This window comes from Fulvia fulva, chromosome 9 (assembly GCF_020509005.1).
Source record: "Fulvia fulva chromosome 9, complete sequence".
Classification (NCBI taxonomy): domain Eukaryota; kingdom Fungi; phylum Ascomycota; class Dothideomycetes; order Mycosphaerellales; family Mycosphaerellaceae; genus Fulvia; species Fulvia fulva.
Genome location: NC_063020.1, coordinates 2,084,756 through 2,108,802, shown reverse-complemented (window position 1 = coordinate 2,108,802; position 24,047 = coordinate 2,084,756). Strand labels below are relative to the sequence as shown.

Below are 24,047 nucleotides of genomic sequence, written 5' to 3'. Positions count from 1 at the left end.
TTTCTCTTCGTTATAGCGAAGGTACTTACGTCGTCCGCCGCGTAAAGGCGCTGTCCGTAGGACGACTTACTTAGTATAGAGTAATTATCGGATAATTAAATAAAGTTAAGCGGACGATAATAATATGTTTAAGTATATAATAGGACTAAGGCTACCCCTAGATCGAACTTAGGACCTCTAATATTTACCGGTAAGTAAGATAATTATACGCTTAAGTAAAAGTCCGTATAACGGGACTATTACCTAAGCTATCTTACCGGTAATAGTTATATAATCTATACCTTATTATATAGGTAATAATAGTAGGAGTAAAAGTAAGGCATAAAGAAGGGGTATAAAGCTCACCTTAGCTTACTTTGCTTAAAATAACTAACTTACCCTTACTATAGTAGTAGTAATACCGAGGGCCTAACGTTACTACTATAGATAGAGGGGGTAGTTATAATAGGGTATACGTAATTATATAGAAATTAGCTCACTTACTCTAGCGTACGAGCTAAGGGGGTGTGTCGCGATCCAAGCGTATATATAGGTAATAGCCTATTATTATTAAAACTTAAGGCTACGTATACTAAGACTTAGGTATCTAATTAGTTACCTATAGCCTCTTTAAGAGTAATACTTGTCTATTCTAGATAGACATATATAATACACACTCTGCTTTTGAAACACCCTATATAAGCCCGTATAACAACTTCCTATACTTCTAACGTAATAATCTATAGCCTCTTTAAGAGTAATACTCGTCTATTCTAAATAGACATATATAATATATAACCTGCTTTTGAAACACTCTATATAAGCCTGTACAATAACTTCCCACACCAATAACGTGATACACTTAAGCGTAACACTACGTAAGCAGAATAGCAAAAGAGGGGTTATGCAGTAGATGCACGTACAGGCCACCACCCTAGTGAGCAGGGATGTCAATGCACATGCGCCGAGGACCGACCGGACGGAATTCGCGACACAACTTCAGGTAGCGAAGACATGAACAAGATGGCCAAAACAGATGCCAAGTGTTCGACATGTCTATTCCGAGCACAATGACCTGGACAGTGCTGCTGCACTTCCAGTGGTGTGATCGAAGTGGTCAACTCGCAAGTCACGATGGCAGCCATGGCAGTCAAAGGACGCCCGCAGCTTTCACAACAGTCTGAAGAGGACGACAGCTCACATGAACACTCCATCAAAGGCGTTGTTTTGCAGCAGGGCGTGCCGAATGGCGATGTCGTTGAGGAAGCGGGCAAAGGCCAACTTGACGAGACCAAGAAAGGCTTGGTAGTGATTGTCATGCTATCACTTTGCGTAAGTTAGCCACCGAGCATGCCATTTTCCAATGAACTGATCATCTCCAGCTCTCTGTGTTCCTTTGCGCTCTGGATGCAACAATCATCACCACAGCACTCCCGACGATCGCAGAGCAATTCAACTCCACCGCAGGCTACACTTGGATCGCCTCATCTTATCTGATGAGTGAAGCGGCCACGACACCGCTCTGGGGTAAGTAAAGCCTTACCCAGGACCGCTCAAATTCTGGTTATGGCGAGTCAAGTTCTAACGCTCAAACTCAGGCAAGCTAGGCGACATCTTCGGGCGGAAGCCTGCTCTGCTACTTTCAAATCTCCTGTTTCTCGTTGGATCTGTCCTGTGCGGAGCTTCAACGAGTGTGGAGATGCTTATTGCTTCTCGAGCGATTCAAGGTGCCGGAGCAGGCGGCATCATTACTCTTGTGGATGTGATCATCAGTGATCTGTTCAGCATGAGGACGAGAGGTGCTTATCTCGGGCTTGTAGGCGCTACGTGGGCTTTGGCATGTGGGCTAGGGCCAATCTTGGGAGGAGTGTTCACCAGTCAAGTCAGCTGGAGGTGGTACGTATATGCATGCTCGAAGGGGTGTGTGACAAAGACTGATGCGACACAGGTGCTTCTACGTCAACGCTCCTTTGGATGGTGTGGCCTTGATCATCACATTTTTGTTCCCATTGAGTACGCCCAGAACGCCGATTATCCAGGGCCTACTCGCGGTAGACTGGTCAGGGACCTTGACAATCACCGGCGGCGTACTCATGATCTTATTGGGCCTGACATACGGTGGCATCACCTACCCATGGAATTCAGCTACTGTCATCTGCCTGATCGTCTTCGGCGCTGTAACATTGGTCCTATTCGTCTTTACGCAGTGGAAAGTGGCCCGCTACCCGATAATGCCACTCGACCTCTTCTCCAACCGATCCAATGTTGGGAGCTTGGCTGTCACTTTCGCACACGGCTGGTTCTTCATGGCTGTCTTCTACTTCATGCCACTTTACTTCCAAGCTGGACTCGGTGCCAACGCTTTGCTTTCGGGGGTCTACCTCTTACCTGCAGTACTGGCGACAGGTGTGAGTGCGGCCATCACGGGAGGTGTCATCAGCGCCACAGGTAGATTCATCCCGCCTATTCTACTTGGGATGACCTTGGCACTCCTTGGTATTGGACTGTTCATTGATCTGGATCAGTCGTCTGGGTGGGCAAAGATCATTCTATACCAGCTGGTAGTAGGCTGTGGTTTAGGACCGAACTTCCAGGCCCCGCTTGTGGCACTTCAGGCGCACATTGCCCAGCGAGACGTCTCGACCGCTACAGCAACCTTCAATCTCGTGCGAGTTATGGCCAATGCTATTAGTGTTGTGATTGGAGATGTGGTTGTCGCGAATCAGATGAACAAACAGCAGACCAGCCTGCGAATCTCTCTGGGTGAAGAGCGTGCTGAACTGCTTGCTGGAGAGAATGCTGTAGCCAGCGTCGGCTTGATGAAGAAGTGGCCGAGCGAAGCTCGTGAGATTGGGCAGCGTGCCTGTTCGCGATCGTTGCGGACGGTGTGGATTGTGGAGACGTGCTTCGTTGTTCTGGGATTGCTCTTCTGTGCGTTGCTGAGGCCGAATGTGCTTTCTACTGATCTTGAGAAGATCAAGCAGGGCTTGGAGACCGAGGAGAAGAATGCTTTGGCGAGGAAGGCGGAAAAGGAGGGCCTTACTCCCAAGGGTAATGCCTAAATATCGTCAGCAAATCTGCAGAGCTCAGCCAGAGTGTCAGTGTTTAATTAAAGCTATGAGTAGATGGGAAATGACAAGTGCTTCTGCTGCGGCATGGAAATGGTACATTTTCAGCGATGTTTCGTCCTCATCGCCTGACATGTTCACAAGGCGTCTTTGATCAAGGCCGATGTTCTTCCATGTTTTGCAGTCTTTCATTAGCATAGGGATAGGGAATGTGGCAAAGCACGTTCACTAACCACGTTTGTTGTCATTGGCTTCAAAACTGCCTTCCAGCCGCGAGCCCCATGTCATTTCTCGAATCTGGAGCTGCAACTGCAGGCGAGCTCCGCGGTGGGGCATTGAATGGAGCATATGTCATACTGCGCGAATCACGATTGGCGATATCGTTCTTGCTATCGTTGTTCTCCAACCATCCAGCGTGCTACCAAGACACCATGGCTGAATTGAAGCAATCGTCCATTCTGATCATAGGCTGCGGAACATGGGGCGCCTCGACAGCATTACACTTAGCCCGACGAGGATACCAGAACTTGACTGTCTTGGACCCGTATGATGTACCATCGACAATATCGGCAGGTAACGATATCAACAAGATCGTAAGTCGAATCAGAGACTGACAACGCCCGATCTGTACTGACCGTCCAATCAGAAAGGCTGGGCCGACAATTACTCCGCTGGTGGTGGTGATATGAAGGACTATGTGAGGGATCGCGTATCCCGAGAAGCAACCGAAGCATGGGATTCAGATCCTCTCTTCAAGCCCTACTACCACGAGACAGGCTATGTCATCGCCGCAAGCCAGCCCAAGCACATTAAGAAGCTCTACCATGAAGAGCAACCGACTCCTGAGAAAGGCTTTGTTGAGCTAAATACAGCTGAGGACTTTCGCAAGACGATGCCAGAGGGCGTATTGACGGGTGACTTTCCAAATTGGAAAGGCTGGCTCAAGAAGGATGGTTGCGGCTGGGCCCATGCTCGCAAAGCGATGACGGCAGCGGCAATGGAGGCACGGCGGCTTGGGGCGACGTTGTTGACTGGTAGCCCTCATGGCGATGTGAGGTCGTTACTCTTCGAGAATGGTGACGTTCGTGGTGCTGTAACTGCAGATAGTATACAGCACCGGGCCAAACGAACAATCCTTTGTGTAGGTGCCAACGCACCACAGCTTCTCGACATGAAAGGGCAGCTTAGGCCGACGGCATGGACGTTGGCACATATCCGCCTGACTGGTGAGGAGATTAAGTTGTACAGAAACTTGCCCGTGCTCTTCAACGTCGAGAGAGGCTTCTTTATGGAGCCAGACGAGGACCAACATGAGCTGAAGATTTGCGACGAGCATCCTGGATACTGCAACTGGACGACATCCGACAAGAGTATCTCGATACCATTCTCGAAGCACCAAATCCCACTTCGGTCAGAGGAAGGCGTTCGTCTATTTCTGCGGGAGACAATGCCACATCTAGCAGACCGCCCCTTCAGCTTCGCAAGAATTTGCTGGTGTGCCGATACTCCCAACCGGTCCTTCTTGATCTCTTCTCATCCTGACTATCCCGGCTTGACGCTAGGTATTGGTGAAAGTGGGCATGGTTACAAGCACATTCCGGTCATTGGCAGGTACGTCGCCGACTGTCTAGAAGACCAGATGGATGGCACGATGAAGCAAGTCTGGAGATGGAGGCCAGAGACAGCAGTCGGAAGGAACTGGGAGGATGTCCAAGGTCGAATGGGCGGAAGCTATAAGGTCTTGAACCTTGCTGATATGCCAGAAGACCAGTGGACTCAGATACGGTACGATTCGTCGAAGCTCTGAGAGTGGATGGCACTGAGACTTTGGATGATGCTCGTGGAATAGCGATCACGGTAGCCAGTCGTTGCCTGATTTGCGCTATGGTCCACTGTCATGTCTTGGGACAAGAGAGTGAAACGCAGATCATGCAGATCGTTGTCCGTAGTTCTCTGGCGCCAGGATTGTAACACGTCCTGTACCTCTGCGAAGTCCGCAGGTATATGAGGTCTGCCTTCCGTGGGTACCATGAACACGCCATATGGAACATCAGTATAGCTCATGACCTGCTGCATTTTTGGTGAGCTCTGGAGATACATTACCGGTCCACGAGTCGCAAGTTTCGTCGTAGCAGGATCTTCGCGCCAGATCTGGAATTGAAAGTGCGGCTCATGATTAGACACTACGAGCATTTCCCTCCAGCTCGCACTCTCCGGTTGTTCATCGCTCAGGATCCCTCTGCATGACATAGCCACTACCGGCCCAGCTCGACTGAAGGGGCTCATAGCGCCATTTGGAAGACCTCCATGGCTGATGCAACGAATATCAACGCAAAACATTGCGATGTCGAGAACCTGTGATGCACCCAGCAAGGGGTTGACCCTAGGGTACTGCTCAAAGCCGATGAGATGTTCATCGAGAAAGTAGGCGCCGAAACCGGGTTCCAGCCATAGTCTTTGTCGCAGCAGGCTTGAATTCTGGATGGTGTTCCAGAAAGTGCAGTTGACTCTTTGGCTGTGCAGCAATGTTTGCATGTCCAGGTCCTTGAGAATTGCTTCAAGGAGCTCGACAGTGCCTAGGACTTGGCCACAGCAGACATCGTGTTCGAGCTTCGTTCATCCATCATCGCTTGCCATTATCTTCGTGGTGAGAGGCGGTAGCCCTGACCATCTCGTTTGTTCCTCATCTTGCACAGCCCCAACGGGAAAGCTGAAGCTGCGCAGTTCGCAGTACATGTAGAGGATGGTTCACTCCGCAGCTGGGCAGTGCTGTCAAGCGAGAGTCATTTTTCATTGCAGTGGCACGAGTTCCTTTGTCATATTCCATCGAACGTGACCGATTGCCACGCGGGCCTCGTGGTCAAAAATGAACAAACGATTGATGATGAACGGTACCGCATTATTCCATGCAAGATCTCTCGGCAAACATATCTTACAGCGGCAACGATTCGCCGCATCTCGATACCAAGACTGCACAGCTCAGTCCCAAGGCCGCGGTTTGCGGGATAGCGTGAATGATGACGTGTGGACGTCATTCCTTCGACGCCAGCCAAGCACGACTGCAAGCAGGCTCGTATTTCCTCGTAAACTAAGAAAACAACCACTTCACCTCTTTCACAAACTTACTTTTGACATCCCCTGAGGTATTCTCTGCGATATTGAGATATGGCACCTGCTCTGGAGACTGTCGCACACCTCGCGACGCGAGCGCTGGAATCGCGTCAAACGCGCTGCTATAATACCATCTATGGCCGTCGATGTTCGTACAACCGATGGGGAGGATGGGGCAGATGGGTCTTGCTTGGTGTCATCGTGGGATTAGCAGTCTTGATCTTCTTCGCCTTCGCGTAAGTTCAGCGCTCGCATTCCAGTGTCTTGGGTCCGGCTAACGTTGTGTCTTTAGCTGCATGACTGCTCGTCGCCGTCGCAAGGTCGGTCGCAAGCCATTTATGGGCACCGGCTGGGCTGTTCCAGCGAACATGAAGCACAATGGCGCTCCGATGCAGCAGCATTACCAAAGTCCACCACTGCAGTATGGCCAGCAGAATAACGCTCAGTACGGACAGAACGCCGACTACTACGGTGGTAATCAGTATGGAAACAACACTCAATACCAAAAACCAGCCGGAGCACCCCCAGGTCAGTCGTACGGACAGTACGCTCCACCGAGTGAACCGCCTCCTGCGCACGTCAGGTAGACGCATCGAACGACGATGATCCAGTCATCTGCGAGAAACAGCTTGGAAGATAGCAGGAGTTAGTGAGAAATGTTGTCGCTGGGACAGATTAGCTCGAGACAGCTTAATGCTGTGCTGAATGATAACGAAACACGATACCCTGTAGCATAGGAAGTGCATGCAAGTAATGTTGGAATATCGTGACCTTAACGGTCCTCTGCAGTCTCGATTCGTGCCGTGGTCGTTTTGCCCTCGAACACTGCCTGCTCAGCAATGATTTCATGGTCAATCAATGTCACTACGCGATCGCCGAAAGCCGCTGCGATCTCCTCGAGAGTTTTGTGCTTTGTCTCGCTGTTATGATGGTCAGTGAAGAGTGATATCTACTCAGCTTTGGGGCAATTACTCACGGGAAGTAGAAGTATGCGATCACTAGGAAGAACAGAGTGCAGCCAACAAAGACGTAATAGTAGTTCTCGTGAATTGTCGCGAAAGCACTGGGTCCTGCCTCGGTGATGCCGACGTTGACGATGAAGTGTGAGGCAGCAGCTAGACCCATTACCTTGCTGCGCAGCGCCATAGGAAGCACTTCAGCGCCATAAAGCCATGTGGTGCTGTTAAGCATGCCGTAGTAGGTGACCACGAACAGATAGACGCCGAGTACTGCGAATCCCTTGCCGACCTTGTTGTTGGTGTTCTGGAACTCCCGCTGCATTGCTGCGGCGTAGATCTCGATCAAGACGATCCCACTCAGACCAGCTAGAATCATCTTTCGGCGGCCCCATTGATCGGTCAGGAAGCGAGTAGTCAACGCGTTCGATAGAAACGCGATAGTCCCGTAAACGCCAGCCAGTGCAAGAATCGTGTGCGACTCAATCCCTAACGACTTGTATAGGATCGTCTGGTAGTACTGAATGACATTGACACCGGTGAGAGATGTCATGGTCTGTACCGCGATGGAGACCAAAGCTCGATGCCGGAAGAGTCTGAAGATGTCTTTGTACGTCTTCACCTCCCTCTCCATTTCGTACTCGATTTGAGCTCGCATGAGAGCGAACTCTTCTTGGAATTCGTGAGAATGTAGGTCTCGTCGGATCTTGACAAACTCGATCCTAGCCTCGTCAATTCTTGCATTCCGTATGAGCCATCGAGGGGAGTTGGGCATGAAAGTCAAGAGTCCGATGAAGAGTACGACACCCCACGGGATCTGAATAGCCAGCGGTAGCCGCCACTGGACCTGTCCGTATGATGCATAGCCACATCCGAAACCAACCCAGTTGCTAGCCATTGTACCAAAGGAGATACCACAGCCAGAGATGCCTCCAATTAAGCCACGTTAATGAGGAGCGGATATCTCGCTAAGGTAGATAGGCACCGTACCGACCATGCCGCCAACAGCGATTCCAGCGAGCACACGTCCAGCCAGGAACATGCCCATATTCACGGCTGCCGTCTGGATCACCACGCCAATGGTGACAATGATGCACATGAGCTGCATGAACCTGAGGCGACCAAGCAGATCGCCAGTGAAGGTCTGTAAGAAGGCACCGACTGCTTCGCCAGCGATGTATACAGCGACAACAGCTCCAGTCAAGTCATTGGAGGGGTGTCCCATGTACTCGGTCCAGCTCTGGTGAGCGATGGTCGTGGTTGCAATGCCAGTGTCGAAGCCGAAGATGAATGTACCGATGGCCGCGAAGATGGCCGCTCCGAAGGTATACCAGCCATCACTGCGAGCCATGATGCCATCGTTCGAGGCAGTGACCTTGGTGAGAAATGCTGAAAAACTGTAGACTGCCGGAGACGTGCGGTCTTTCTTCCCTGCATAGTCATGGCCGCGATCGGCATTCCTTCCTATGGCTTGCCGTCGTGCATCTCGCATGACACCTGTGGAACGGGATGATCTTCTCCATGTTGATTGTTGATGCACATGTCGTGTTGTGTGAGGCGGCAGAGGAAGAAGAGGAGGTCGGGACAAAGTCAAGCGAGCCGTCAGATGCCGAATGGCACTAAGCCCTTTTGAGCCTCTCGCTTTGTGCCTGACTTTGTGCACTGCACATCTCACAACTTCCGCACCACGACAATGTACAATGTTCGTTGTCCTGGCGTTGCTGCTGTCCACCTTATCTTTAGCCTTTGACCAGGTACCTCTCTCACCATCGAGCATACCGCCTCGCTACCAGCTCGATGGGAACGACGATCCAGTACCAAAACAGCCGGGCCAGCGGATTCCTGTGCCAGCATTGTACAACCATCGATATTCTGAGCAGACCTTCATAGGAGCCCATGATGCCGTTGCAGTCAGGACAGCCGAGAATGGCTGGACGCTCTCTGGAAACCAGTACTTCAACGTCTCCACACAGCTGAGATCCGGAGTCCGCCTTATCCAAGCCCAAGGACACCGTGACCCCACTGGCAGTGATGAGATCAGGATGTGCCACTTCAACTGCGCATTGATGGATGGTGGTAGTCTGCATGAGCTCCTACGGGATGTGAAGGACTTTCTGGACCAGTTTCCTCACGAAGTCGTGACTCTACTCTTCGTGAATACTGGACCGCCTCTCGAGCATTGGGTCAAGGCATATTATGACACTGGCCTTGATCTGATGTCTTACATGCCTCCCAGAACGAAACGTTGGGGAAACATGAGGATAGAAGACTGGCCTACCATAGCCGACATGGTATCTTCGAATCAACGCCTCGTCTCCTTCATGGACCGAGGTGCCGACGAGTATGAAGCTCCTTTTCTGCTGCGGGAGTTCGATTACATCTTCGAGACCAACTTTGGTATCGAGCGTCCGAGTCAGTTCAGCTGTACTGTTGCTCGTCCTTGGTGGATAGTCGGTGGTTACCCGGACCGTCTGAGTCTCGTCAATCACTTCCTCTATGCAAAGTTCCTTGGCTTCAGGTATCCAAATGCTACACAAGCCAATACCACGAATGCGGCCGGCTTCCATGAGGGCGAACTCGGCGAGCATGCGGTGCGATGTCGATCACTGTACGAGAGAAGGCCAAACTTCCTGCTGGTCGACTTCTTCAACGAAGGTGATGTGTTTGACGTCGAGTTTGGGTTGAATGCCAATTAACAACTGGAATAATGACGGGACAATTCCATGCCGCAACAGAAGCCCTGTAAGCAGCACCTATGCTCTAGTCAGCCAGGAATCTGTTGCGTGGAACGGGGATATCGCCCAAATGGTGAATCGGCGGCTGAACGAAATCGTGCCAGATGTGCGTCACAGTGAATCGACGATGATAGCAAACGCTTGCGAACATTCATTTGCACGGTCCCACATGTGTCATGGTCAAAGCTCTTTTGGTTTCATTGCTCGGGATGAAGTGAGACATTCCTTTAGCTTCCTAAAAATCTTCAGCACTCGCGGCAACACATCTAGCAACCAAGTCTCCAGCCATCACCACTACCGCAAGCGCAATCACACTCTACCGCCTCGAGATGGCCACCATCGGCACAGCTACGTCTCAAAATTCGAAATGTCACCTGCTTGAACTCCCTGCCGAGCTCCGCAACCGCATCTACCGCTATTCTCTTCTCGAGGACAGACAAAGCGGCATCGATATCTACCCTCAGACATTTGCACAACCACCTTTGATACGCACCTGCAACCAGATTCGCGCCGAAGCAAGCTCCATCTACTACAGCGAGAACACCTTCTACGTCGATGCTCCAGACTTTGATCATCGCCTGCTTGCCGCTTTCTACACGCAAATTCAATATGTGCTCAAGCACGGAGTATACATTGGAGCTCGAATACATGTAGATAATCGGGACGCAACATCGTGGTCGAATCTCGTCGCATACATCAAGACGTACTTTGACGGCAAGCCCCTACCAGCAATCGACTGTGGACCACAATGCGCAACCAATTCCTGCGGTGCTGCCCATCACATCTTCAAGGTTGCTAAGCTCAAAGTTGTGGAAGGAAGTTGTTCCTGGGAGGAATTAAAGTCGACGATGGAGATCATGAAGGATATGGCGGAAGAGCAGGCGGACGGGAGATGGAAGTGGACTTGAGACGATCTGGGATACGAGTGAACAAGAGCAAGGAGGCTTGACGGACTGGCAAATGTGCTGTGGTAGCAAAGAAATTCGGACCTGGTCGTACGAACGCGCAGCCGGCTTTCACAAGAATGCGCTCTGTCAACGGCTACTGGTACAGACCAGGCAGGGGAACGACGACGCAGGTCATGAAGCTGCTCTGTACCTGAGAAAAGTGACATAGAGCTCAAGAGGTGACCTGTATCTTGAATCTCTCATTTGTGCGACAGTGCGCAGACCCAACTTCCCAGGCCCCCGCAGCTTTTACATGCTTGACAACGCCCTCGATTTGTGGTCCAAGCTTCAGACTTCTCACCAACCCCACTTCCAATGTCAATCTCCGACAAACGCTGCAACAACAACACAACATAGCTGAGACTCCACACAACATTGAGCAGTCACAGTAGGTTGCGGGCATTCTGCGCTCCCAGCAAACCCCGCTGCTAACGTCCGCCAGATCTGACCTGGAGCACCCTCGCCACAAGCGCGATGTCGAGCAACACCTCAAGCACCACCGCGGGCAAGGCTTCCACCACCTGTCGCCTCCTAGAACTCCCTGCCGAGCTCCGGAACCGCATTTACAGGGACGTTCTCGTGAGCGACCACGTCGGCATCGAAGCACATACTTTCTCTCAACCCGCCATGCTTAAGACATGCTGTCAGATTAGATCAGAGGCAACCTCAATCTACTACATCGAGAGTACGTTCTATGTGGGTGCAGACGACTTCGACCATCGTTTGCTAGCTGCCTTCTGTCAACAAGCCGGTGCAAGCTTCAGAAACAGAAACCAGGGTATGAATATTTGATTACGAACTCGCCACTCCTCAAGCTCCTGGGAGAATCTTGTGGGATGGTTGGCTGCATACGCAGATGGCCACACTGTCGCCTTGAATGTCCGTGCAGACTGCAAGGCTCACGCTTGCTGTGCTGCCGCCGCAACTTCTGCGTTCAGACTCGTTGAGGCGCTAAACCATCTACCCTGGGAACATATCGAGCCAGCGCTGGCCGTGTTGAAAGAGTCGACTGAGCAGCAAGCTATGAGAAGGTGGACTTGGACATGAGCTGGAGGGGCAACAGTAGGTCTGAACACGACTTTGCCACTGTCCAGTCATACTGACATGTAATGCCAGATCCAAAGGGCGAGTAGAGTGTATGGACGAGCACGTGACGTGCAGAAGAGGAATCGGTTTGACATGGCGTTGACATGGCGTTAGGACTGTCAGTATCTAACGTACTATGAACGAGAGTCTTAATCGTGGAGGCTACGCCGGCGGGGCAGCGGACTGAAAGAGCCAACGACCTAGCAGTTAGCATACGGAACGCGAATGTATGGCGAGCGTCGCGTTCGCACTCAATAGCAACACAATGACAGAAAGGGCCCTTGAAAAGCTGTCATTGAAACGTAATCGTAACATCGTTCCTCCATCACTGTCAAACCATTTCGTCCTGTGGATGGGTATCTTCTGCTCTGGCGACATCATTGTCTTTGAGACGCCATAACGACCAACGCTAAATCGCATACACGGAAACAGACGGCCTTGCGCCCAGCTGCTTCGCTAGATATTGCGATGTTCTTCCGTCGCTCCCATCCTTGCAAGCTCCTCGCTTCCTTGACCCCAGGTACTCGTAGGACTTGTACGCTGGCTATCCTCATCGGCCACACTCGAAGTGGGAGTCGTTTCTGGTGAAACGATGTAGAGATTGTCATAGTTGCCCAGAAAGAGTCTACTCCAGTATGCCGTAGAAGGTAGCTTGATCGAAGCGAGGGAGGAGTCGTAGTTCGGTAGGGTCTTATACATCTCTTGCTCGTCTGGTAGGTATAGATCGTGGCGCTTGATCTCAACGTATGAAGACATCCGTGGTATTTGCTTCTTTGTCACGCGAAGCTTCTCATCTGCGGAGACAACTGTCAGTTTCTGGATGTGGCGTGCAGCCTGAGGACCACGAGTTGTCCACCCACCTTTGTCAAGCCAAGAACACAAGTCCTTCTGCGACGACGTCTGCAGGCCTCCTCTATACTTGTAGAGTAGGATGGGAGTCTCATCAAACTCATCGAGCCTGTATCTTTCTGCGCTCGCACTACTACTCGCCGAGCCGTGCGTAGAATCTGTCAAGCCCGTGTCGACTTTGTTTGCGCCCGGTTCTGTTTTCGTTGCGGACATGGTGCTCGTGACCACACAGGCGGCCTCCAGGTACGGATTTCGGTGAGTCACTGCGATATTGGTAGAGGGTAATAAGTTCTTTGAAAGGGCGAGTCTGGTCGTGTGGAATGCGACCGCCTAAGACAAGGCGTGTTGGGTGGGTTTGCTAGTAGATCAAACAAAGCGCTGGAAGAGAGCCTACTTGCTATGTAGGTCCGCGCTGCGATGTCAGCTGAAGACTCAGGCAAGCAAGGAACGGGTTCTAAGCGGCAGTGGAAGCGAGCACGATTCTCGATTGGATTCGTGTGTCGCGAAGTGTGTTGGGAGGCAGCAGGTGACTGGCTGTGTTGCAGCGACCTGAGGTTCGTCATGGTTCTTGGCGCGATCACACTGGACCGTGCACAATTCACGCTGGACCGTGCGTCGGAAGTGAGTGTGGCGCAGCTTCCACCTCGAACCACACGAATCGAGATATGTCTCTGCATTCAACATCCACAACATTTTTCGACAGGAATGGTTTCGAGAACACTGCTTCATTCTATTCGGTTCTATGCAGGACACTACTTGGGTCATCTGGCTGCCGTCCTGGGACTGAGACATCCCGCGATGCAATGGCGGTACCCGACATGATGGCTGCGCCTGAGAAGCACAGATTCAGGGCAGTGTCACGCGCTGGTCGGATTGCCCTTCCCACCCATTCCGAGGTCGCACAAACGAACATGCAGGCACCTCGCCTGCCTCAGGTCTCTGCAGGAGCTTTCGATAAGGATCACGTTCCTGAATGCATCTCGACATCAGCCACCTTCACTAACCATGTCTGGGTAGCGCTATGCAGAATTGGGCCAGATCATCAAGACGAGGCCATCACGGGGCTGAGATGACTTCCCATGGAGCTGCCTTCTCCGCCCATGATGAGGTTTGTTTGCTTTGCTTGTCCTCCCACCTAGACGAGACAGATTTCGCATACCGCATAGCGTTCAGCGTATCGTCTTTTTCAGCCATTTCGGCCATCTCTTGGACCACAGTACCTGCAGAAAGATCACCACACATACCAGAAGCGCCGAGCTCAAGTACATTCCGAGACACCTATTCCATGTGACCCTACCTCACTCTTTCTTACCTCCGTATCCGGTCGTTTCAACGTAGGACACTCACTGCGCCATTTAGGCCACACCTCGCCCTCATCTGATCAGTGACGCCTGGTGGACATAGATTAAAGAGCTAACAACGAGCACACATTTGGAATCACACGATACCTGGGAGTGATAGAAAGAGGAGCCTTGCCCAACGTGGCACCGGAAAGTGGATGCCATACCAGTAAAGCCGTGGAGTGTTTTCCAGTCCACGGCTAATAACAAGATGGAGGAGAGTACCGCGACACTGTCTGCCCCTGCGCCCTCACAGCCGCACACTCGAAGTTCAAGTCGTGCTCCTAGTGCGCCGAGAAGAGAAGAGACGAGCGACTCAGAGAAGGCTGGAAGGGTTTGGGCGCGTGGAGTCGACGACCCATGGCATCCCTGCATCTTGACACTGGACGGTGGAGGGATCCGTGGTTACAGCAGCTTGATGATTTTGAAAGCGTTGATGCACGAAGTATGGATCTGGGAACAGTACTACGACAGGGAAACAGTGACTGTGCGAACGGATAGTCCGACAGAACTGCACAGCTCCTTTGAGCAAGATGAAGAACAGGCAGAAGCTGGCGCCCTTCGTGGAAGATCAGGACACCATCGGACACTTGGCAACGATCCTGACCAGGGACATGAACAGCACGGCATAGAGACAGAGCTTGGCCAGATAGCGACAGCACCAGCAGCAGCCAGAGAAACGCTTCTGCAAGATGCCTTGACAGCAGACCTGTCCACCAGAAAAGCGGCATCAGAGGCAGAGCTATTGCCTTGCCACTACTTCGACTTCATGTACGGCACATCGACTGGCGGCCTAATAGCCACAATCCTCGGACGTCTACGAATGACAGTAACAGAAGGCTTAGAACTCTATCGAAAAGTCGGCGACGATCTATTCGGAAAGCGACGAAGCAAGATTCCCCTGATGACAAAATACTACCACGAACCCTTCGAAAAAGCAGTCCGCGACATCGTCAGCAGTCGATGTCATGAACACCCCAACTGCGATGGCAACGACCTCCACCCCTGGGACAGCTCCAACCCCATCCAAGAACCCTTCGACGTCGACAAGCCTAGGGTGTGCCAGCAATGTTGCCTGAGTGCGACGCACGACGAGAACATCTCTGAAGCATACCTCCTCCGCTCCTACGCACACTACTACTCCGAAGACGCCCCCAACTGGATAACCCGCTACAACGAAGGCGCCGACCCGATCCCCATCTGGACCGTAACGCGCGCAACAACCGCCGCACCCTTCTACTTCGAAATGGTCGAAGCCATCGTCGCCGACCAACAAAAATCTTTTAAAGACGGCGGCATCCGCGAGAACAATCCCTCCGGCGCCGCGCTGTCCGAATTCCACTCCCTCTACGAAGGAAAAGCTGCAGATCCCGCTCTAATGCTCAGCGTCGGGACCGGCCGCCCAAATACCAAGAACGATGGTTTCCGTAGTAGTGCACCCTGGAGTATCCCCTTCGTCAACAAGTTCCTCGAGAAGCGCGCCGTTATCCAGAACCTCCTGATCAAATACACCGAAGGCGAAAAGCAGCATAAGAACATGCGAGAGTACGCGCACGGCGAACACACCTGGTATAAACGGCTCAACGTCTCGAAGGGGTTTGAAGATATGCCACTGGACGAATGGCAGCGCGGAATCTGGACAGATCCCAACACAGGGGAGGAACGGACGGTTGCTGGCGGAGCGAGTCTGACGAAGATGGAGGAGGCGACGGAGGAGTACCTCAATCGTCCTTTCGACCCGGAGATCGATTCCTATGCGCCCCCTATGACGATGCTGAAGCAAGCGGCGCAGAAGCTGGTGTTGCAGAGGCGGGCAAGGGAGGAGTTGGGTGGGGAGCGTTGGGATGTTTTTGTGGGAAAGAACTTGCACGGCAGGAAGGTTAACGCTGAGGTCGATGCTGATGGGAGGAATGGACATGTTGGGTGAGGGGGCGCTTGTAGATGTATGTTTGAGTTTTTGAAGATGGGAACGAGGCTTGTGGGCTTTGGGCATGTCCGTCGTGGACTGAGGGCGATGTACAAGAGTCCGATCGCGGGACGTGCCACGGCGAGGGGGGAGAGAAGTGGGACTGGAGACGAGGGAATGTGATGATCCCCTGGCATTAGCGACTGGGAATAAGACGGGACAGGCCTGCAGCGCTGACCGCAACAGAACAGACGATCTGGATTGCCCATGGCCTCGCCACTGATGGCTGAGAGGAGGAGGGTGCGCTTGTATCGCAATCAGGAGCAGTGTACATACTGTGATACAGCATCGGTAGAGCTGAGTCCTGTTTCAGTGTCGCTGTAATGAAGATGTATTCAACCTGTGGACCATATTCACTGCCATGATCGCCCCGAAGCGATACTCGACATCAGTCACCGTTGTATGCTCAGCGCCTCTCGTGTCTCGTCCGCCCTGGCATGCGCTCTTTAATGCTCGCCATACGCTCTTCATGATTCGTACTCAAATCGTGAGTATACTGCCTGATCTTCAAGTCGTGGACAACAGGACCGCTCGCCTGTCTCGCATATCGCCAAGACACCTTGATTGGTGACTCGTCTACGTGTAAACGCATGATCAGTCGCTTGCTGCTACAGGGAAGTATCTGGGCCCGTCTTGGCGAACACATGTTGATACGCTCGGCGCAGGTCAATCCAGAAGTGGGCTTCCGACTCTATCCGCGAACTGCCACTGTTTCAGCAACCTTGGTTAAAAGTCGTTATTCAATGTGGAAGGGGAGTGATTTCAACCCCAGAATGGCACATTGCTTGCGATTGTCGAGACCGTATCGGTGAAGTTCTTGCCGTCGGCGGCAGACTTCGATCTCTGACCAGAGAGCTATCATATGTGTCAGCAGGTTAACAGCGAGACAATACACCAAAGGTCAACTTACCTCCATGTTGACACTACGATGTAACAGGACCAACCAGTCCACGTAGCTACTGGCCTCGCCATTGCGATCTTCGTACAACAATCTTGCAAACTCAAATTCGGCACCATCTAGACCTTGCCTAGCGAGCTGTATTGAGAGTCCCTTCGAGCCTCGGCCCGTACCTGCGCCTTGCTCAAGTGCGAGCAGAATGTTTCGCACCTGTGCGTTGAGCAGTGTCTCAAGAACTGGTAACTCATTGAGGTTAGGGTCCAGCTTGTCGAGCGCATCAACTCCCTCGCCAAACAAGTCCTCCAGTAGATTCGGGTTGACCGCGCTATGAAGCCAGAGGATCAACATCTGTCCATTATCGACCAAGTATGCACCGCCGTCCTCAAGCATTGCAAAGCTGGCTCGTACGCCTTGAGGCATCTTCAGATGACCGTTCTCATCTGCAAAGCCTTCCCCTGGCTCAAGGTTGTGTATGGCGATTATTCTTGGGTATAGGTACAAGCTGAGTTCTGCAGCACCCATGGACTTGACCATGCGAATCTCTTGAACACGTCGGTCGCTGGGCTCCTTGCCAGCCTTGAAAGCTCTTGACTTCACGAGGCCGAGTACGAGCATGGCGAACTCCTTAAGATTCTCCGGCATCACAAGCTTGCCTGGTGGGTGCGACTCCGAATGATGCTTGCGGTAACCTGCGAGTATATCAATGGCTTTGTCTTGTAGGGCTTGCCTGACATCAGCCAGTGATCGATCCGGGATTTTGGATGCAGACTCCTTGGCAAGGATTGAAAGGACTGCGTCTTGGTCCACAAAGCGCAGACTGTCTCGCGCATTCTCGACAACCGTAGCGACCATGTTTGTGCATCGTACGCGTCGCTGTCCCGAAGAGGTCGTGTAAAGCAGCGCCGACTGGAAATGAGCATCGTTGCGTGTCTCGAGCTTGCCGTCGTAGCTGAAGGTTACTGCGACTGAGCTGTCTTCCGTTACCGATCCCATCTCTAGATCGGCGCCGAAGGTGTGTTGTGTAAAGTTGCCGCTGTAGTGCGCGATCTGCAAGCCATTACTGCAGCGCACCTTCATCAAGACGGCATAGCCTTGCTCGCGCTGTACGCAATGGCTAAGCTCTTTTGCAAGCTTGAGCGTATCACGAGGCCAAGCCCAGTTCGGGTAGTAGAATGTCTCGCCGCCAGTTTTCTCGGAGACGTGGCCAATCGTGGCAATGTCGAGGTACCCACCAGCAGGTGCGGTAAGGAAGAAGTCGATGCCTACTCCGGCTTTGACCATGTCCGCCTGGATCTTCTTGAAAGCTGGGTTCTCTGTTCTAAGCAACACCTTCTCTTGTTCGGGGTGGTCATTGCTGGCTGTCTGCATGCCCTTGTCACGAACAGTCAGGCGACCAGGCCCGTATGTCGGAAGGCTTGCAAGACTGCACAATACCTTGCCACCAGTATCAGACAACGCAAATAGTGCGGCTTGCAACGATGGTAGGAGTGCAGGCTCAGCGTGCTTGATCCTTTCGAACATGGACGGCATACGCTGCAGGAGGGTGATGATGTTCGTCCTGCATTCTGCAGCATCCACAAATAGATGTTGGTTCGAGATCGGCGTAAAAGGCTCCTCAAGGTCCGACATGACAAGCTCCTGGGGCCCCGAAAGCGCAGCAGAGACATTATAGAAGTGGACTTCTCGATCGAATGTCGCAAAGCCTACCCTGGCACCTGCCGGGACTTTGCTAGGCTTCAATGGTGCGGCCTCAGTCTCTTCATCGCCCTCGTTCTTCTCAGGCAACTCAATATCATCTCCGTACAGTGCAGCGAGTATACCGTCCGCCATCGCTTTCAAAAAGCCGCGATTGCAGCTCTCCGCACTCACGTCGATCAGAAAAAGGTACCGCATGCCGACTGGCTCCTTCGACCAGTACTCTTTTGGTACCAAGAATTCGCAAGAACCAAGCATAAGCTCAGGCCTCTCTTGTCGATCGACACGCATACCGGATGGATCAGTTGGAGCAAAGTAGCCAGCATCGACCTCGTTGGGATGGCCACAGAGATTGCATGTCATTCTGTTGCCTCCATTCGAAAAGATCATGAAAGGGTTCACATATGCCCTGCATCTTCTGCATCGGGGTGGTCCAGCATCTCCAAAGTCCAGTACAGGTATAGGGTTCTCACCATCTGCCTGCCTCGCAAGAGGTTGAACTACTAGACCCAATGGCAATCCAGTCGTTGATAGCTGTTCCTGCGAATTGGGAATGCAGTTCAGTGTCAGTCTCGCATGTCTCGGCGAAGCATTGCCTTGATCGAGGGCGACCAGAGGAGTAACAGCTGGTGGTGGGACCCGGGTCTCCATAGTGGGGTATACGTGAGTCTTGTAGTATTCAGCCGGCATGTCTCGACTCGTTGGTACACTGGGTATCTGGTCCGGATTCACCCTCGGCGCACCCGGGGCCTGTGTGCCTTGCTGCTGTATATCCACCGGTCTCCCGGCGGCTGGCTGAAGTCCTGCAGCATGAGGCTGCTGAAACTGCTGCTGACCAGGTTGTGGCAGTTGTTGCGACTGCCATGGCTGAGTCGTCTGCTGCCACGGCGCCGCATTCGGGTCTGCGCCTGGCTGTGCCTGTGCCTGTGCTTGTCCATTCATGACCGGTCCTGCCGGTGGAGCGCCATATGGCTGTTGTGTAGCTGCAGATGGCTGCTCGATCTGGTGGAAGGCATGTCTATCCTTCTTCCTCCGCGCTGGGTTGGGTGCGCCTGCGCCGACTCCCATCTGGCCCATCTGCTGCGTGACGTCCTGTGTGCCATCATGCTGTTGCTGCTGCTGCTGTTGCTGCTGCTGCTGTTGCTGCTGCTGCTGCTGATACGGAGCTTGCTGGCCGGGCTGCTGGGCGTAGTAGCTCATGTTGGGTTGTGGTTGCGGAGTGGTCTGCTGTGGGAAGTAGCTGTCTGGGACTACCGCGGGAGACGGTGCTCCTTGTTGGTATCCACCGGGAGACGGCGCTACAGCAGGACGCAGCTGAGATGTCGTTCGCTTCGCTCGGGGGCGTTCGTTGGCAGGAGTGCCGAAAGGAGAGGCATTCGGTGAAGAGATGGAGAAGCTCATGATAACATAAAGCCGCGATGTTCAGGCCAGCTTGCAACCTCGACGATCTCACACAACTCGCACGTGTCAACAATGCATGTCCGAACTGTCGTTTCGAAGGTGAATATCGGTAGCATGTATCGTACACAGCCTTTATCGCCGAACGGAATCCCAATTCTAGACGGTGATCATGCCACGCGATGGACTGTTTATAGATGTCCCACTTGCGACAATCCTGGAAGCATATCTGCTATCCATTTCCCACCGTTGTGGCGTCTCTTCAGCCACATTCCAGACCCTCGCCAAGCGCCGTCCTTATCTCCGATAGCAGGCGCGTCATTCTCAAGCTCCATCATCACATGCGCGCGACACCTGATTCACCATTCACCGTCCACTTTCCACCTTCCTCTGGCGGATCTGCCCAGAGTCGCCCCCAGATCGCCGTACCACGCGCATCTTGTGTGATCACGGTGGAGATGGGCGGCTTTCGCAGATTCTTCAGATCCCTTCGGTAACACTACGACTCTCCTCCGCACCTATAACAAGACGTGTGGCCTACCATGGACGCCTCGCGCTTGATTTCGCGAGTCTTGCCCGGCGCAGAAGGCGATGTACGTACGATATCGCTAGCTTGTTATTGGCTGCTGCGACATTGACATCTCCCGAGGTGCATGGCTAACACACGTTGTAGGTACACAGCTCGATGTACGACAGACTGCGCATGGCACCCGACCCTGGCTACAGAGACCTCGAATCACAACGACATCCTCCTCCCGACACCTTCCACGATGAGGATGATGACCCGGACGCTTTCCTGTACGATGCCAATCAGACGCCGACCCATCCTGGCCAGAGTCCTGAGATGATGGCCTCGCCGGTTGCCAGGCACTCGCGACCACGAAAGCAAGCAAGAGATCAGATTGGATTGGATGACGACGAGGACGTCCCAGCATCGCTATTGCTTGATCCTGGAAAGAGAGGAATCAGTCGTGCTGCTGCGGGAAAGCAGCCAGACGCCAAGTTGGCGAAAGCAGAAGCACAATGGCAGGCTATGCAAGAGCAGCAGAGATTACACATGTCGCAAGCACCGAGGTCGACGAGACCGGGCTCAAGGCCTTCGCGAGTGACAGCACCTCATACTCAGCCTGCCAGAGCGGATCCAAGGAATGAAGCCATGTGGATGTATACCAATGCCGGCAACCTGGACTCCTTTCTGCTGGAGGTATATCAGTACTACACTGGACACGGTGTATGGTCGATACTCTTGTCTCGCATTCTCGGCTTGTTGAGCGAGCTTTTCATGTTCAGGTACGTGATTGAGGCGTGCCGAGCATTGCATGATGGCCAAGGGATCGGTCATGTTCTCGAAAGCGCTGACAGTATTGCTCTGTTAGCTTCGCCATGTTTCTCACTACCTGCATCGATTACCCCAAGATTCCAACAAGCAGATCAACTGCGGAAATCATGATACCAAAGTGCATGTCCAAAGGTAAGTACTGAGAAGCAAAAGGCATTGCATGCCTCACCCATCGCTGGTCAGGATTTGTCGACGTTCTGGTTCACGTTTATAATCGCAGCTAATGACTATTCTGTCCCATAGCATCCTGGGTGAAGAATGCGGCGCTGTTCTTCTTCATCATATACTGGCTAACTCGAGCCCTCGGATGCGTGCAAGACACACGACGCCTCTTCCGCATGCACGACTTCTTCCATCACGTTCTTGGCATCAGCGACGATGACATCCAGACAGTGTCCTGGGTTCGAGTTGTGGAAGGCCTGGTTGGAATCCAGAACGCTAACATCGCCACTGCTGCCCCCTCCAGCCAGGCAAAGAAATACTTGAACAACCAGACTGACTACAGACAGCCACAGCAGAAGCTGACGGCAGAGACGATTGCGAATCGACTCATGCGCCAGGCGAACTACTTGGTCGCTCTGTACAACAAGGACATCCTGGATTTCACCCTTCCCATCCCATTCCTGGGCACCCGGCAATTCTATTCGAAGAGTCTGGAATGGGCTCTCGACGTCACCCTCACGAACTTCATCTTCACTGAGCAGGGCAGCATTCGACCTTTCTGCTTGGAGGTCAAGCACCGAAGTGAATTGATCGATGCACTTAGAGTCCGGCTCCGGTTCGCAGCGGTCATCAGTGTTGTGGTAGCGCCTTTCAACATCTTGAGGTTCTGCATCATCTTCTTCTTCAGGTACTACACGGAGTTCACCAAGAACCCTTCAAAGGCTAGTGCGAGGACTTTTACACCCTTCGCGGAGTGGAAAATTCGCGAGTTCAACGAACTGGATCACCTCTTCACAAAAAGACTGCGACAGGCATATCCGTTCGCGAACGACTATCTGAAGCAGTTTCCGAAGGATAAGATGGATCAGTTCTGCCGCTTCATAGCGTTTGTGAGCGGTGCAGTTGCTGCCGTGTTGGCGCTCGCGACTCTCTTCGACCCCGAACTGTTCCTTGGCTTCGAAGTGACGCCTGGGCGGACTGCTGTCTTCTGGTTGACGCTTACTGGTATCATTTTTGGTATTGCGAATGGAGCTCTCCCTGATGAAAGTGAGGTGTATGACCCTGTCATGCACCTGAGAGAGGTCCTACTGTACACCCACTATATGCCCGCGCACTGGAAGAATCGCCTGCACAGCAACGAAGTACGATCCGAGTTCTCAGCAATGTATCAGATGAAAGTGTTGATCTTCATCGACGAGATATTGAGTCTCATAGTGGCTCCAATCATCCTCTGGCGCAACGCCGAGACTCGATGTGAGCGTATCGTCGACTTCTTCCGAGAACAGACTGTCCACGTCGAAGGCATCGGTAATGAATGTAACTTCGCCGTCTTTGGCTTCAAGAAGGACCTCAACGCGACTGATTACCAGGACGCTCTGGAAGATACAGACGGCCTACGAGAGGACTACTTCGCCGCGAAAGATGACAAGATGAGTCAATCAGTCATGAACTTCAGGCAATATTACAGCCACTACGGCCATCGGCCGGGACACCGCCCACATCGATGGCAGCCTCCACCTGCCTGGCCACCGGTCATCACGCAGTCCATTGCTGAAGAGCCGGGACCCATGCCACCGCCTACTCGTGGCAGTAATGCCAGGAAGTCGACAGCTTCTATGCTACGATCACCTCGTCAGGCCGCGCATGGTGCTTCTCAACGAGGCGCAAATGGCGCAAAGTCCGGACGTGCTGCCCAGTCCCACGGGATATCTGAAAGTAGAGTCATGGCTCAGGACAGCGATCTTCACGACTTCGCGGACGCGCCTGGGGCAGAACAGCTTGAGAGCGATACTGATGATAATGATGAAGGAGCTGGCGGTGAGAGGGTTAATGCTGGAGTATTGGGTATGCTGGCGCAGTTCTCGAAGGCGCATAATGAGAAGGGTACTGGTGCTGTGAATATTTGATGATTGAGTATGAGTTATGACAGCGATGCCTATTGACCTCTATGCTCCATGCCCAAAACTTCTGGTAGGCCATCAAGCACGCAATATAGGTGATGCTGGTGCTTTGTTAAGATGACAGTATCGTTGTCAGTTTCGACGCCTGATAGCCACAACGTCCACAATAGCCACATCCATACGGAGGTCGGGGTGCCAAGCCACGGACTACTTTGAGATGCGCGAATCAAGGCTTGACACCAACATCAACTCGACATCTTCCACATCATCATCGGTGGTCGGCGACAAGAACGTCCTATGAGAGCCATGTTTCAGCGCCATCTTCGTTGACATCCGCCATTACGCCGTTGGCAGGGCGATGTAGAGGATGGTCGCCAGAATTACACAGAACCAACATGCTCGTTAAGATTGTCAGCCAACTGGCGACAAGTACAAGCTGTTCCTGCGTGGGCAGCGACACAACATGCTGAGACGCTGAGATGCTGCATCTGACAGACTTGTTCGAGGTATCGAACGATCTCGTCCGCGTCTCCGGCAGTCATGGCACCGCGTCGCTGGGCTGCAGATGCGCCAAACTTCGCCGTTTCAGCTCCAGATCTGGTACCACAGGCATGTAC

General features: G+C 52.6%; 11 protein-coding genes across 11 annotated transcripts; 7 read left to right on the top strand and 4 right to left on the bottom strand.

Annotated features, from left to right (window-relative positions):
* Positions 1-1,113: 1,113 nt before the first annotated feature.
* Positions 1,114-3,041, top strand: CLAFUR5_09276 (Efflux pump dotC; the record flags this gene model as incomplete). Its single annotated transcript, XM_047908424.1, has 4 exons — positions 1,114-1,311; positions 1,362-1,506; positions 1,578-1,875; positions 1,928-3,041. 4 exons carry the CDS (start codon positions 1,114-1,116, stop codon positions 3,039-3,041), a joined length of 1,755 nt encoding a protein of 584 aa, XP_047766372.1.
* Positions 3,042-3,478: 437 nt separating this feature from the next.
* CLAFUR5_09275 (L-saccharopine oxidase) lies at positions 3,479-4,854 on the top strand (the record flags this gene model as incomplete). Its single annotated transcript, XM_047908423.1, has 2 exons — positions 3,479-3,640; positions 3,694-4,854. 2 exons carry the CDS (start codon positions 3,479-3,481, stop codon positions 4,852-4,854), a joined length of 1,323 nt encoding a protein of 440 aa, XP_047765993.1.
* A 1,358-nt stretch (positions 4,855-6,212) lies between these two features.
* On the top strand, positions 6,213-6,745 carry CLAFUR5_09274 (uncharacterized protein; the record flags this gene model as incomplete). The annotated part of the gene is made up of 2 exons (XM_047908422.1): positions 6,213-6,394; positions 6,451-6,745. 2 exons carry the CDS (start codon positions 6,213-6,215, stop codon positions 6,743-6,745), a joined length of 477 nt encoding a protein of 158 aa, XP_047765992.1.
* Positions 6,746-6,930: 185 nt separating this feature from the next.
* CLAFUR5_09273 (Sugar transporter STL1) lies at positions 6,931-8,012 on the bottom strand (the record flags this gene model as incomplete). The annotated part of the gene is made up of 2 exons (XM_047908421.1): positions 6,931-7,078; positions 7,135-8,012. The coding sequence occupies 2 exons, from the start codon at positions 8,010-8,012 to the stop codon at positions 6,931-6,933; spliced, it is 1,026 nt and encodes a 341-aa protein (XP_047765988.1).
* Positions 8,013-8,060: 48 nt separating this feature from the next.
* CLAFUR5_09272 (Galactose transporter) lies at positions 8,061-8,465 on the bottom strand (the record flags this gene model as incomplete). Its single annotated transcript, XM_047908420.1, has 1 exon — positions 8,061-8,465. The coding sequence occupies one exon, from the start codon at positions 8,463-8,465 to the stop codon at positions 8,061-8,063; it is 405 nt and encodes a 134-aa protein (XP_047765987.1).
* Positions 8,466-8,814: 349 nt separating this feature from the next.
* On the top strand, positions 8,815-9,810 carry CLAFUR5_09271 (PI-PLC X domain-containing protein 1; the record flags this gene model as incomplete). Its single annotated transcript, XM_047908419.1, has 1 exon — positions 8,815-9,810. The coding sequence occupies one exon, from the start codon at positions 8,815-8,817 to the stop codon at positions 9,808-9,810; it is 996 nt and encodes a 331-aa protein (XP_047766371.1).
* Positions 9,811-10,178: 368 nt separating this feature from the next.
* CLAFUR5_09270 (uncharacterized protein) lies at positions 10,179-10,757 on the top strand (the record flags this gene model as incomplete). The annotated part of the gene is made up of 1 exon (XM_047908418.1): positions 10,179-10,757. One exon carries the CDS (start codon positions 10,179-10,181, stop codon positions 10,755-10,757), a length of 579 nt encoding a protein of 192 aa, XP_047765990.1.
* Positions 10,758-12,338: 1,581 nt separating this feature from the next.
* CLAFUR5_09269 (uncharacterized protein) lies at positions 12,339-12,944 on the bottom strand (the record flags this gene model as incomplete). The annotated part of the gene is made up of 2 exons (XM_047908417.1): positions 12,339-12,676; positions 12,743-12,944. The coding sequence occupies 2 exons, from the start codon at positions 12,942-12,944 to the stop codon at positions 12,339-12,341; spliced, it is 540 nt and encodes a 179-aa protein (XP_047765873.1).
* Positions 12,945-14,282: 1,338 nt separating this feature from the next.
* On the top strand, positions 14,283-15,998 carry CLAFUR5_09268 (uncharacterized protein; the record flags this gene model as incomplete). The annotated part of the gene is made up of 1 exon (XM_047908416.1): positions 14,283-15,998. The coding sequence occupies one exon, from the start codon at positions 14,283-14,285 to the stop codon at positions 15,996-15,998; it is 1,716 nt and encodes a 571-aa protein (XP_047765874.1).
* Positions 15,999-16,799: 801 nt separating this feature from the next.
* CLAFUR5_09267 (uncharacterized protein) lies at positions 16,800-20,031 on the bottom strand (the record flags this gene model as incomplete). Its single annotated transcript, XM_047908415.1, has 2 exons — positions 16,800-16,892; positions 16,948-20,031. 2 exons carry the CDS (start codon positions 20,029-20,031, stop codon positions 16,800-16,802), a joined length of 3,177 nt encoding a protein of 1,058 aa, XP_047765871.1.
* Positions 20,032-20,570: 539 nt separating this feature from the next.
* Positions 20,571-23,436, top strand: CLAFUR5_09266 (Autophagy-related protein 9; the record flags this gene model as incomplete). Its single annotated transcript, XM_047908414.1, has 4 exons — positions 20,571-20,621; positions 20,702-21,318; positions 21,405-21,499; positions 21,611-23,436. 4 exons carry the CDS (start codon positions 20,571-20,573, stop codon positions 23,434-23,436), a joined length of 2,589 nt encoding a protein of 862 aa, XP_047765872.1.
* Between the last annotated feature and the right edge of the window lie 611 nt (positions 23,437-24,047).